Source organism: Thermobia domestica, chromosome 14 (genome assembly GCF_964235325.1).
Source record: "Thermobia domestica chromosome 14, izTheDome1.hap1.1, whole genome shotgun sequence".
NCBI lineage: Eukaryota > Metazoa > Arthropoda > Insecta > Zygentoma > Lepismatidae > Thermobia > Thermobia domestica.
The window spans coordinates 188685461-188698393 of NC_137467.1; the positions used below are offsets into that span (position 1 = coordinate 188685461).

Consider the following 12933-nt stretch of genomic DNA (forward strand, 5'->3'; position numbering starts at 1 on the left):
TTGAGGGATGACGTTCCTCGGTGATTATACTATCCGAGGAAATGGAAAGAAGCGAACTTTGTTAGGTAGACCTACCATCACGGAATTTACCTGGTGTAAACGGAGAAAATCCAGGAAAATCTCACTCAGGATTGCTGGTCTGAAAAAGCTCTTACCCTTTTTCGACCGAGTGTCCTCACCGGGAATCGAACCGGAGAAAACGTTTAAAAAATAGAAGCGACAAGCAAATGAAGTAAAAAATAAAAGTAGTTGGCACTTCCTTTAATACTGCTACATTAATCCTTGGCAGTTTCTTTAATACGGCTACATTAATCCTTGGCACTTCCTTTAATACTGCTACATTAATCCTCGGTACTTCTTTTAATACTGCTACATTAATCCCTGGCACTTCCTTTAATACTGCTACATTAATCCTTGGCATTTCCTTTAATACTGCTACATTAATCCTTGGCACTTCCTTTAATTCTGCTACATTAATCCTTGGCACTTCCTTTAATTCTGCTACATTAATCCTTGGCACTTCCTTTAATTCTGCTACATTAATCCTTGGCACTTCCTTTAATACTGCTACATTAATCCTTGGTACTTCCTTTAATACTGCTACATTAATCATTGGCACTTCTTTTAATTCTGCTACATTAATCCTTGGCACTTCCTTTAATACTGCTACATTAATCCTTGGCACTTCTTTTAATTCTGCTACATTAATCCTTGGCACTTCCTTTAATACTGCTACATTAATCCTTGGTACTTCCTTTAATACTGCTACATTAATCCTTGGTACTTCCTTTAATACTGCTACATTAATCCTTGGTACTTCCTTTAATACTGCTACATTAATCCTTGGCACTTCTTTTAATTCTGCTACATTAATCCTTGGCACTTCTTTTAATACTGCTACATTAATCCTTGGCACTTCCTTTAATACTGCTACATTAATCTGGTCACACAACCTCCGTCATAGGTATTGGGCACTCCACAAAGTAAGGAAAATTTGATAAGAAATAGGAAATTTCTGTGTCACTCGAGGGAAATTTTCTTAAGGAAACCTACGAACACTGAATGCCTGTTCGAACATAATAGACATTCAGGTACAAACAGGGCCATGCCGTGAAATATCAGCGCCCGGGGCGACAGTATACGACGGCGCTCCCAGACATATTCCAAGTAATTTTTCCTTTCTTTTGCCTCTTTTTCTCCCGATCTTTTCGCCCCCTTATTTCGGCGCCCGGGGCCGTCGCACCGCTCGCCCCTTCCCCCACGGCACGGCCCTGGGTACAAATGAGTATGCAACCGAGCATTATATTTCTTACTCACGAGCATTTTGGAAATTAAATGATTCCATACCTTGTACATTTTACTCATTTGAACATTTTTAGTACCGGTAATCACCTTTATCAAGTTACTGAAACTTTCAATATATTAGAATTCGTGTTTCTGAGAACGAGGGGAAGGGAAGAAGTCAAGCTAAGTGTGGTCCTTACCTTCTGTTGGAGACTTTGTGGTTCCAAATTCTTTGAGAGCAGCCTCTATGTGGACTCTACACTCGGAGGCGGTGGGCTGCTGTAGTCCGAGAAACTCGGCCTGCTGAGCCTGCACTCCTGCAAAGAAATAGGGTAAACAATATAAATATTCTTCCTAAACACAAAACTGTGTATACTTATATAGTATTGTAAAATCACCTTATAAGGTAGTAGATAGGGCAATTTAATACATTAATTTTTTTTGTTTTGTTTTGTATTTTTATAACTTTTAATCCTAAAAATTTTATTATATTCAAATATAACATACACAGTTACTCTAATTGTGAACCAGGGACCAATATAATGTTTTTTAATGAATTTTGGGTAAAATATGTGTTTTAAGGCTTAAGCAGCCAAGGGAAGGCAAAACTTGAGGCAAGCAAACTGACAATGGTTTAGAAATTTTTAGTTCTTCAGGCAAGAGAAGAAAAGTTGATGTTTTGCAGAATCTCAGGCAAGCTAACTTGTCAGTGCAGAAGGTTATATACAATGTGGAATTTACAATATATATATTCATCATTAAATACATGGATAATAAAATTGTGCCTTCTAAGATGGGAGGACCACATGGCGGCATGAGAGAAATACGAAGAAGTTTCACTCTGAATACTTGAGAAAGAGACACCAAAATGTAGGTGGGAAAACGTAATACGCATGAAGCATCTTAGAGAGGTTGCAAATCACTAAGGAATCGATACTTATTCTAGGACTTCTGTACAGATTAACAGAAGTACCGAAACTCCGTTTTTTTTTTTTTTTTTTTTTTTTTTTTTTTTTTTTTTTTGGTAATGTTCTACAAAGCAATAGTTTCTTCTAAAATGGAATATTGTTCACCTATCTGGAGAACTACAACTTCTACGAAACTATCCAGGCTAAACTCAGTTCTAAACTTCTTCCTTGCTATAGTACATTTTAGACTACCTTGCATACGTGGGATGACGAAACGCGAATTGTTACAAACACTAAACATTCAACTCCATTGACATTGGTCATAAAAGCAGTGATCTCAAATATCTGTTATAAACTCACACATAGTCAACTCCGGTCCGAAACGCTGCTCTCAAAATTGTATTTCCGAATTCCATTCAGACATGCACATAAAACACATCTTTTTTATATAGTTCGACCTAGACTTTCAATAGTTCAACTTTCTCTGTTCTACAGGCTTCCTAAACTCTACAACGAAATGCCTCACACACTTATACATCTATTTAATTCTGAAGCTGCATATAACTCTGAATTAGAACGTCATTTTAATGGATAAGCTTTAATTAAATATTGTCAACTTTTCTTCTTATTACTTAGATGTGGTTATATTATTATTATTATTATTATTATTGCTTTTATTGTTATTATTTTTATTAATTATATTATCATTAGATATTCTAGTGTAAACTGGCGTTCTGCTGTATCTGGGATTATGCTCGAAAATAAAATCAAATAAAAGAAATAAAAAGCAGAGGACTGTTGTATCTGTTAGATAAAAAAAGTTAGGAATATATACACAATTGCGGTTCTTCATATTTACCATATATTATCCAAAATAGTACGTGTGACGTAATCAATTTTATAGGACTATCTTTTAAAATAGTCAGAAAAAAACTTATTTTTTATGTAATACAATTTTATCAATTCTTTAACTATAATTTATACTATTAGACTATACTTTCATATAGAATTCTTACAATTCTAAACCTTCATAGGTATCTTAGCTTTCTATGTCTAAACTTAATACATTTGAAATCTTTCATTTCTTTCTTTCACCAACAGGTGCAGCCATATGACTGCAGGCTGAAGTCAAACCAGCCTGTATCAAATTCTTAGTTGCATTATATTCAATTATATCAAATAGTTCCAATAGTTACAGATTAAATTACAACCAAAATGACACAAATGTGAATCCAAAATTGCCTGTTTTCAGTTGAATTATTTAAACTATTGAATTGTTACAAAAAGATCTTTAAACTAGCGCCTGATATATTTTACTTCAATTAGTTGAGTTGATTTTGGTAATAGATAGCGAGAACCTGATTTTCTTTATTCCTATAATCATTCAACGCCCGAAGAACAGATTCCGTTTATGCTCTTATAAATGTACTGTAACAGGAAATGGTTTAAATCTATTACAATTTACAGTTTGGACATTGACCTTTTACTAACTAACTCTATGACCTATGGAATCCCTGCTGTTCAAAGCCGCGTTCACAAAATCTCTCCATTGACTTCTATCCTTAGCCAACTGGATCTAGTTTCTATTTTGTATTACTATTTCTGCGAGATCTATCTTTAATATTATCCTCTCATTAGCATCCAGGCGTTTCCAATGTTAGTTTTCCGGTTTTGTTGTCTTAGAGTTATGATTTGATTTGCCCTTTTTAGTACCAAAAAAACAAACAAACAAACAAAAAAAACGGAAATATAGCAGCACAAATACGATTCCTCATATAAATTGAGTCCAACAACAGGTTAATTCTACTTCCGATCTTTCCTTTTTTAAAATTTCATTTCATATATTTATTTATGATATATTTGTGAATTATAATGGGTCTTTCCCAGGGAAATTTTCCCTCAAATCTTGTGGATAATTTCTTCATGAGAAATGGGTTAATACCGCATCAAAAGCTGGCTGATGAAACTATTCACTTACGAAATATGATCAAAATCACTTAAATCGCTTCTGGAAAACTATCTTAACACTCATCTTTAAGACTAAATACATCTTGTTGACATTTTAAAGAGTACCGTATTGTAAGATTATTAATGAACCATTTATTTAAGAAATATGGCCAAAACAGCGTGAGTCATTTTTTCTATTTTAATCTTAAAAGAATTTACTTCCAAGCAGGGGGGGAAAGTGAGGGGTAACGCAGGCCGACGTTGTTCCCTCACTTCCAAAATCATCTATGGCATCTCCTACTTTCTAAAAAAAAAAATACAATGGGCATACATAGGCATGGAAGACGGCGTGACTTAAAGTGTCTTCCTACCTTCCTGCTTCCAAGAACAAATTCCTCCCTTTCTAATTTTTCTTCCCCAGAAAAATTACTTATACCATACAATAGGGATGTTTATGAAGTACTGATTTATAACCAAAATTGTTAGAAGCAATTTCAATAAAATAGCATTAGAAAAATATTCATCCTTTAGTAACTACTCTTATTTTGGGAAATAGAAAGAATATTTAAACTCTTTCTGGTTAATGTTAGGCATAAACAAACTTAAGTTTAAAATTTGGTCTGGATATGTTCGGATGACACAGTGGACAGACATCGAAAAACCACATTTTAGTTATGGAGTGGCCATGAAACGTGTAAACCTACTTAAATGACGAATTGAATCTATTTATTTATTTTACAATTCTACTAGCTGAACCTATGCTCTCTACACAGCACATCATTCACGTTATGAGCATGTATCTCCTTGTCATCTCTCACAACATTAGTACATGTCCCTTTACAGACACAAGCGAAAGACATCTTAATAAAAAAAATCGGCAACGGGTACCATAAAGGGAGATTTTTTTTTTCGATTTTGTTTTCAATATCTCTTGCCGTTTGCAAGATTTCAGCCTACTTTGGTTGGAGTTTTTAATTCATGTATGATCAGTGTTTTCTTTCTTCTTGCGTGGAGTATGTAATAAGTAGACTTCGGATTTTTGCATATTTGCATGTTTTTTTTTCCTGACGTGATATTGATATGCTCTTTAAACAGAAATTCGTTTCAGCTGTTTTGAGGTAAAACAGCAGAGTTTTATAGTGCATATATTTGCATATTTTGGTGGTTAGTGCATATTTTTGTCGTTACTGCATATAAATGCATATTTAAAGGAACGACCAAATTGATAATTTTTAACGTCCAAGAACTTTCTTCATAAATAGAATTTCAAGTTTCTAATATAAATGGACTCAAGATCTTGAAATGGTTCATTGTTGTCGGTTTAGAATACCTACCAAGGTCATGTGAAAGGAGAATAAGAAAGGGGTGAGTGATTCATCCTTCCAGCAATGAGGTATGACTTATCTTTTTGAAAGAAGATATAAATAACGGTTTCAAATCACCTACAACAAAGGGGCCGCGGTGGCTTAGTGGTAGAGCGTTCACCTCTGGTGTTTGGGGTCCCGCGTTCAAACCCTGCTCCCGCCAAGTGAACTTTGTGGTGGACAAACACCGTGTGCATGGGTTTTCTCGGGGTTCTCCCGTTTCCTTTCACTTTCTTCATTCCACCATTTCATTTATCTCTCATCATCACCGTCTTCTTTAGTCTAACCGGCATAACCGTGGGACGTAAAACTCAGATTTCATTTCATTTCCTTTTTCACCTACAACAAAATTTCCACGTTACCCATCCCGGAAGTTAAAGTTGCTACTGTTGTTTGTGTGTGGGTGGGTATGGATTTGAAATTGTGTGGTCCTGTGGAAGTATAAGAATACCAAAAGAAAAATCTGGGGCCATTTAGTTGTAATGTGACATCTTCAAATTTGAATTTAACTATCTCAGAATCTTGTTATTTTTTTGCCCATTTTTGTCCATCCAAGAAAAAAAATTGTACCATTTAAATAAACAAGGGAGGGCTATTTCAAAATTTCGGCCATTTCTATCACCTGTAGTGCGACATCTTCAAATTCGAATTTTAATCAACTCAGAATTGTGTCCAATTTTTGAATATTTTTATACCACCGAGAATAAATTCTGTACCATTAAAATTCACAAAGGAGAGTCATTTAAAAATTTGGCCACTTGGATCACCTGTAGTGAGATATTTTCAAATTTGAATTTCAACTATCTTGGTGGTACAAAAGTCTAAAAAAAAAAAAATAGGGAACATTCTAAGCTAGTTAGAATTCGAATTTAAAGATGTCACATTACTGGTGATCGAAGTGGTCAAAATTTTGAAATTGCCTTCCTTTGTTAATTTGAATGGTACTTTTTGATGGTACTAAAATGTAGGGAAATTGGACAAAATTCTGAGCTAATTAAAATTCGAATTTGAAGATGTCGCACTACAGGTAATCGAAGTGGCCAATTTTTGAAATGACCCTCCCTCATTTATTTGAATGATACAAAATGTTTTGTGCTAGTACATAAATGCACAAACATTGAACAAAATTTTAACCTTGTTAAAACTAGAATTTAAAGATGTCGCACTACAGGTGATCTATGTGACCAGATTTTGAAATCACCTTCTGCCGTTTATTTGAATGGCATAAAAATTTTCCTTGGTTGGCCAAAAATGGACACAAAAATTGGACAAAACTCTGAGCTAGTTAAAATTCGAATTTGAAGATGTTGCTCTATGAGTGATAGAAGTGGCCGAAATTTTGAAATGGCCCACGCTCGTCTATTTGAATGGTATATTTTTTCCTGGGTGGACAAAAATTAGGATAAAGTTCTGAAATAGTCAAAATTGAAATTTGATGATGCCGCACTACAGGTGATCGAAGTGGCCAAATTTTTAAATGGCTCTTCCTCGTCTGTTTGAATGGCACAATTTTTTTCTTGGGTGGACAGAAATGGACATAAATTGGACAAAATTCTGAGCTAGTCAAAATTCAACTTTCAAAATGTCGCACTACAGATGATCTAAGTGGCCGAAATTTTGAAATGGCCCTCCTTTGTCAATTTGAATCAGAGCGAATCCAGGACGGATTTGTGAGGGACGGTGGTTGTAATACTGCTACTTAGAGCTACTTTTAAGAGTTCCAAACTCTGAAATGGGTTTTATTTATATCTAAAATAAGAAAGTTTCCTCTTCTCGGGGGACGATCGCCCCCTGGATCCGCCCGTGATTTGAATGGTACATTTTTTGGGGTGAACAAAAATGGACAAAAATTGGACAAAAATGTCGCAAAAGCAAATAGGCACGAAAAATTTTCTAGAAGTTATCTTCTGAAACAATGGTTTGAAGTTGAGAGACGTTAACAATTCAAAAATAAAATATATTTTGCAAAGTGTATGCTAAACAATTAATATTTTCAAGGTAAGTAAGCTTGTTTTTAAAGAGAACATTTCTATTTTGTTCGGTAGCAAAGGCTCGAACTTCAGCAGTGCTCTATTATTTGGCCTTCTTATATTTTCATAGCAGTTTCAAGTCTGGTAAAAAGTTTATACAACTATGAAACAACCTAGATGTGGCTTTTTTTTCATATTCGACAAAGTCCATCCCAAAGAAACCGTTGAAAAATGTATTTCGGGAAGGAATGACCAACATTTTGAAAATGAGCACTAAATTAATTAAAATATTTCCTTTACAAAATCTAAAACCTGTCGCAGCAATTACTTTCTGAGGTAAGAAGATAAGTTCCCAAAGTTCTCCTTTAAGGAGTTTAAGAGAGTATTTAAGTATAAGCTTGTGTTGCTTTGATACGCACTTCGTTCTCTCGAAACGAACTTTCCTACTAAGTCTTCGGTTATATTTTCCATAACTTTACCTTCTTCCCATTCACACTCCATGTCTCGCTCAAATCACTTTATTCCATTTAAAGTATCAATATTATACATTGTAAATTATTGCTGTTTGAAGTGGACAATGTTACGACAGAAGAAAATATTCTAGGATTTACACATAATTGGATACAAAAACTAAGTTCAAGTGGATTTATTTTCTTTGAAACAAGAACATAAGGTTTTTGAATACAGGCTTTTAAAACAGTAAAAACTGCATTCAACAGACTCCTTTTAAACGGAAATATTTCACGGTCCCATGAATTTAAAGGTAAAAAAAAATGTGTTAAGTTCTCTTGATTAGGCGGGACCTGTGTTGCGAACAACGGATGTTAAAATATACTTTTAAACGGAAATTTTCAAGTTCCGGAATGCAACTTAGAAAACTTTTAGAGATATGAACTACGTTGTCTGTAAAGGTCTTCGTTTACTTGTTACCCTACAAATTTCCCCATTATTTCACCGCTATATAAGGCCCTAGATACCGTACGACTTTTTGAATGAATTGCAATTTACATAGTAATTTCCAAATACCAATAACTCATTCTCTAGCTGGTCTAGAGACATGGAACAAGAAGCATAATATACACAATAGATCAAAAGGGAGCCGAAAGTAGAGGGAGGAGCGCTGAAAAGTGCACAGCATCTACTTTCTGTCTTGGCTTTTGAAACCGTATGTAGACTTTTTTTATATTTTGTTCACTGTAAGTTTTATGTATATTAATTCGTAGCATAAATAAATACTGTAATTGAATGCGGTAAGCCTATGTACATTTTATTTTATCTCACTATGTCTATTATATGTATATATCTTATTTAAGCATAGATCTATCTTCGTTAGCCTTAAAATCTTTAACGGAGATTTTTGCAAGTCCTACTCAATTTCGGTAGGCAGGTTTTACTATATGCTTATGCCAGAAATGTTTATTTACTTCTCTGCGTATATTTATTCTTTATTGACAGATACTTGGCGCATTCTTTATATATATATATATATATATATATATATATATATATATATATATATTGATTTCACGTACTGACTGAGAGCTGTTTGAACCCGAAGAAACCAAATGTATTCAAGAAGCGTGAAAACTTGCGGAGCTGAAAACATTAAAAGCGAATTTGAGTTTATCAATAATCATTTCAGTTCAATTTCAAAGATCATAACGAGATTAGAAGAGCGATTATTAAAACTTCGTAGTGTATTTGAAGTGTTTGATTCAATAACGACACAAATGCCACCAAGGCCAACCGGACAAGCATTTCTTCGAAACGCATAATCAATAGACGGGAGAAATTCTGGCATAACATTATTGTCCAATGTAAGTAAAGTGTTCCTGGGAACAATGACGCACGAATTTCAGATTTATCGGCAAGTAACATCACTTCTTTGAAATACTGTTCCTTAACGACCCGTGACACGGAAGGAACAGTACAGCACAGTAATATTTTGACTGATAAATGTAAGTTTTTACCAGAAAACACCGAAAACTACATAGTTGTGTATTGTAGTATGAATGCATCATAGATATACACTAAGTATATGTAGTTCAAGTAATATAACTTTTTTTCTCTAAAATTATTAAAATTCTTCATTTAACTTTAGCTTTTGATTGGTGAATATTCACAATTTTTAGTGCATATTTACATATTTTCAGTGCATATTTTCGAGTTTTTTAAGCTCATATTTGCATGCATATTTTGCCGTTTTTTAGTGCATATCGATCCAAAGTCAAGTAATAAGCAGATACATTACATATACATTTAATTATAATGTCAGTGACATATGGTGTTCATTGGCCAAAACACTTTAAACAATAAAGATTCATCTTAGACTGGAGAAATGGTTATTCACTTTTTCATTATCATTTGGCCATGAACCAAACGCTGGCGAAATATGCTAACCTCGCATGCAAATGCATGGTGTTAGTATGTGTAACTCGTGGGATATAATGCTTTATTTTTGTAAAATTTCAACACTTCCAGTGTATCCCTATAAAATGTAATAAAGAAATACCGTAACGGTCATTTTGTTTTAAATATTCAATTAGAACTGAACAATCTACACAAAATTTGCAATCGATCTGGGAAAACGGCATCTTTCTAGATCTTATGGTTCCCGAGTACTCACTGTCGAAAGGATTGACCATAAACGTATAAACTTTTCTCGACCACAAACACATTGTTTAAATAATGAGGTAGTTAGGGATCACTTGCCTGTTAGATATCAATTAACAGATTAATAATTTAATTTTTACAACAAGCAAGACTTTATTTTACATGAATTAAAGACTAAAAATATAAATTTAGATTGTTTTCTCGCAGGAGACCATTTGTTTAACTTGGAGCCTTATATAAATGACAGCGAGTTGGTATAAATGAAAAATATAACTTACGTTATGAATGCTGATATTCCACCCATGTTGTGCAGATGCTGGTTGGTTGCTGAGAGATATCCCTTGAACCTCTCCCTTACCTTTTTATATTGTATAAATTTCGTCAGCCAGACCCTGAGGTTCTCCATAACAGCCTTGTTTGTTTACTTAATTACTTTTTACTCTACGTGACTGCCGGAGAACCTCATTAGTCCACGATAAGTGTGACTGTTTATCCAAAAAAAAAAATGTAATCTAACTTAAGTACACATACATTTTTTAATTACTAAAAAACAATGTTAAAAAATCTTTTTTAATATATTCCTTTTGAAAACTGTTCAGCTAACTTCTTTTTTTTTTATTTTACTTATGTTATAGTTTTATTACAATATAAACCACATTTTTCGTGACCATATTTTAGGTCAATTACAGTATTATACCCTTTTTCTCTCTCCAATCTTTATTCGAAAGTAAAAGTAAGAACCAATTTATAGATACCTTCTATTAAGTAATAACAATACGCTTCATAGGAATTCTACATTCTACTGTAAGCTTCAACAAGCTTGTATAAAACTAAACTTTCGTCTTAAAGTAAGAAATGAACACTCGTGAATATTTTCAAGCGCTGATTTTTTTTCCTTCCATGTCGTCTATATTTAAACTGAGTCTCTATATCTATCTGTTGAAGGTAGAAGGGGAGCACAGGAGGTGTGCGAACACAGGAATTTTGTGGGTAGAAGAGACGATCTACTTTCAGAGATTCTAGTGGCTCCTGAGCACATGTGCTTTTACAAAGATCAAGGATCACGTTTGCCGTCAATAGCATGTAGTGCGTTTACAAACCAAGGACTCATAACTTAATGACCTCTTTCATGTTGAAGAATGCCATCTTCTGACATTACAACTGCTAGTTTCTTCTTTCCTATTTCTAATGTTCATTAGAAGACAATTATAGTCGTTCGATTCCCTGTGGGAGAGCATCAAGGCAGCCAGTGATTTAGATCTTACTTTAAGAGTCTTCATCCCTGCGAAATTAAAATACCGCTAATTTTACAGTAATTATGTGATATCTTCAAATAGATAAAAGATAATTGAAATATGGAACAAGAGCGCCCTAGACAATATTATTTTGCGTGAGGTACCGTTATCACAAGTCACCTAGTGGCTTTCCGTTTTCAGCTGTTTAGAAACGCGAAAATAAATGCTGATTTTCAAAATGGATCGAAATGGAAAGCAGATAAGTGAGTTGTGATAACGGTTTCTCATGTAAAATAATATTGTCTAGGGCGCTCTTGTTCCACATTTCGATTATCTTTTATCTATTTGAAGATATCACATAATTACTGTAAAATTAGCGGTAGTTTAATTTCGCCGGGATGAAGACTCTTAAACTCTAGGTTACATTCTATAGCCTTGCTGTTGACTAAGAACTAAATACAAATCAATCAGTCGTTGCTCATAAATGGTCAGTATTTGTGTTTGATTGTTGGTATATTTCTCTTTGATGGTTCATATATTTACATTTGGTAGTTAGTATCTGTGTTTTATGGTTATAATATCTCCGTTTGGTCGCTAGTATCTCTTTATCTGATGGTTAAAATACTCATTCCTTGACGCTTGTATCTCTCTGCTTGATGGTTAAGATGAGGAGTGGTCGGAAAGTAAGGTTACAAAGAATGAAATGAAACGTTTATATATTATTTCATTCAACCAATTCTACAGCCAAAAGATAGTACACACATTAGGCTATTTTTCCGACATAGCCTTCATATTGGTTGAGGCGCTTGTCGCATCGTGGGATGAGTTTGAAGATTCCCTCCTGGTAAAAATCCCATTTTTGCATGTTCCACCAAGTTGTCACGAAGTGAAGCGACCATCTCCTGGGTTCTCCTTCAAATGCAGGATAAGATGAAAGTCGCATGAAGGGAGGTCCGAATCGTCCTAAATCAGCTCCTCCACGCGAGCTGTGTTCAAATCTGTTGATGCCGTACTAGTTCTAGTTCACCCACACAAATCGACTAACAGAGCGGACTTCTTCACGAGACCAGGTTTCCAAACTAGTCACCATTTGTGTTTACCTACAACTAGCACCGTAGGTAGCAGGTGACTGGAACACTACACAGTTGCCAACTCCATATCGTAAGATTACCGCACACTCTTCATTCCGCGATAACAGACGAAACTGTGGAAACATCGGCCTTGTAACCTTAGTTTATGATTCTTCCTCGTATATTTGTATTAGATGGTTAGTATCTGTGTTTAATGTTTATAATATCTCCGTTTGAATATTAGTATCTTTTTATTTGATTGTTAACTTTTGACGGTTGTATCTCTCTGTTGTATTCGATGGTTAGTATCTCTCCGCCTTATGCAGAGTCGTTTTGACGTATGATTAGCAGCATACTAAAGGTCTGTCTACTGCAGGAAACAAATGTTAGTCGAACTCTTTAGTATGGTACTAATCACGCGTCAGAAAGACTCTGCATAAGGCCCTCTGTGTTTCACTATTAGTGTATCTCTGATTGATGGATACTTTTTGTGTATTTTTCAGTAAGATAAAATCAGGACAGATTACGTGGTAGGTTAGTTC

The 12933-nt window shown here is 34.4% G+C and overlaps 1 protein-coding gene across 1 annotated transcript in view; it reads right to left on the bottom strand.

Moving 5' to 3' along the window:
• Positions 1–12933, bottom strand: part of LOC145670497 (uncharacterized) — a 144444-nt gene that overhangs the window by 95374 nt on the left and 36137 nt on the right. Inside the window, exon 2 of the mRNA XM_081739229.1 lies at positions 1485–1601. Within this exon, the coding sequence (XP_081595355.1) occupies positions 1485–1601 (117 nt within the window). The remainder of the gene's footprint in view (positions 1–1484; positions 1602–12933) is intronic.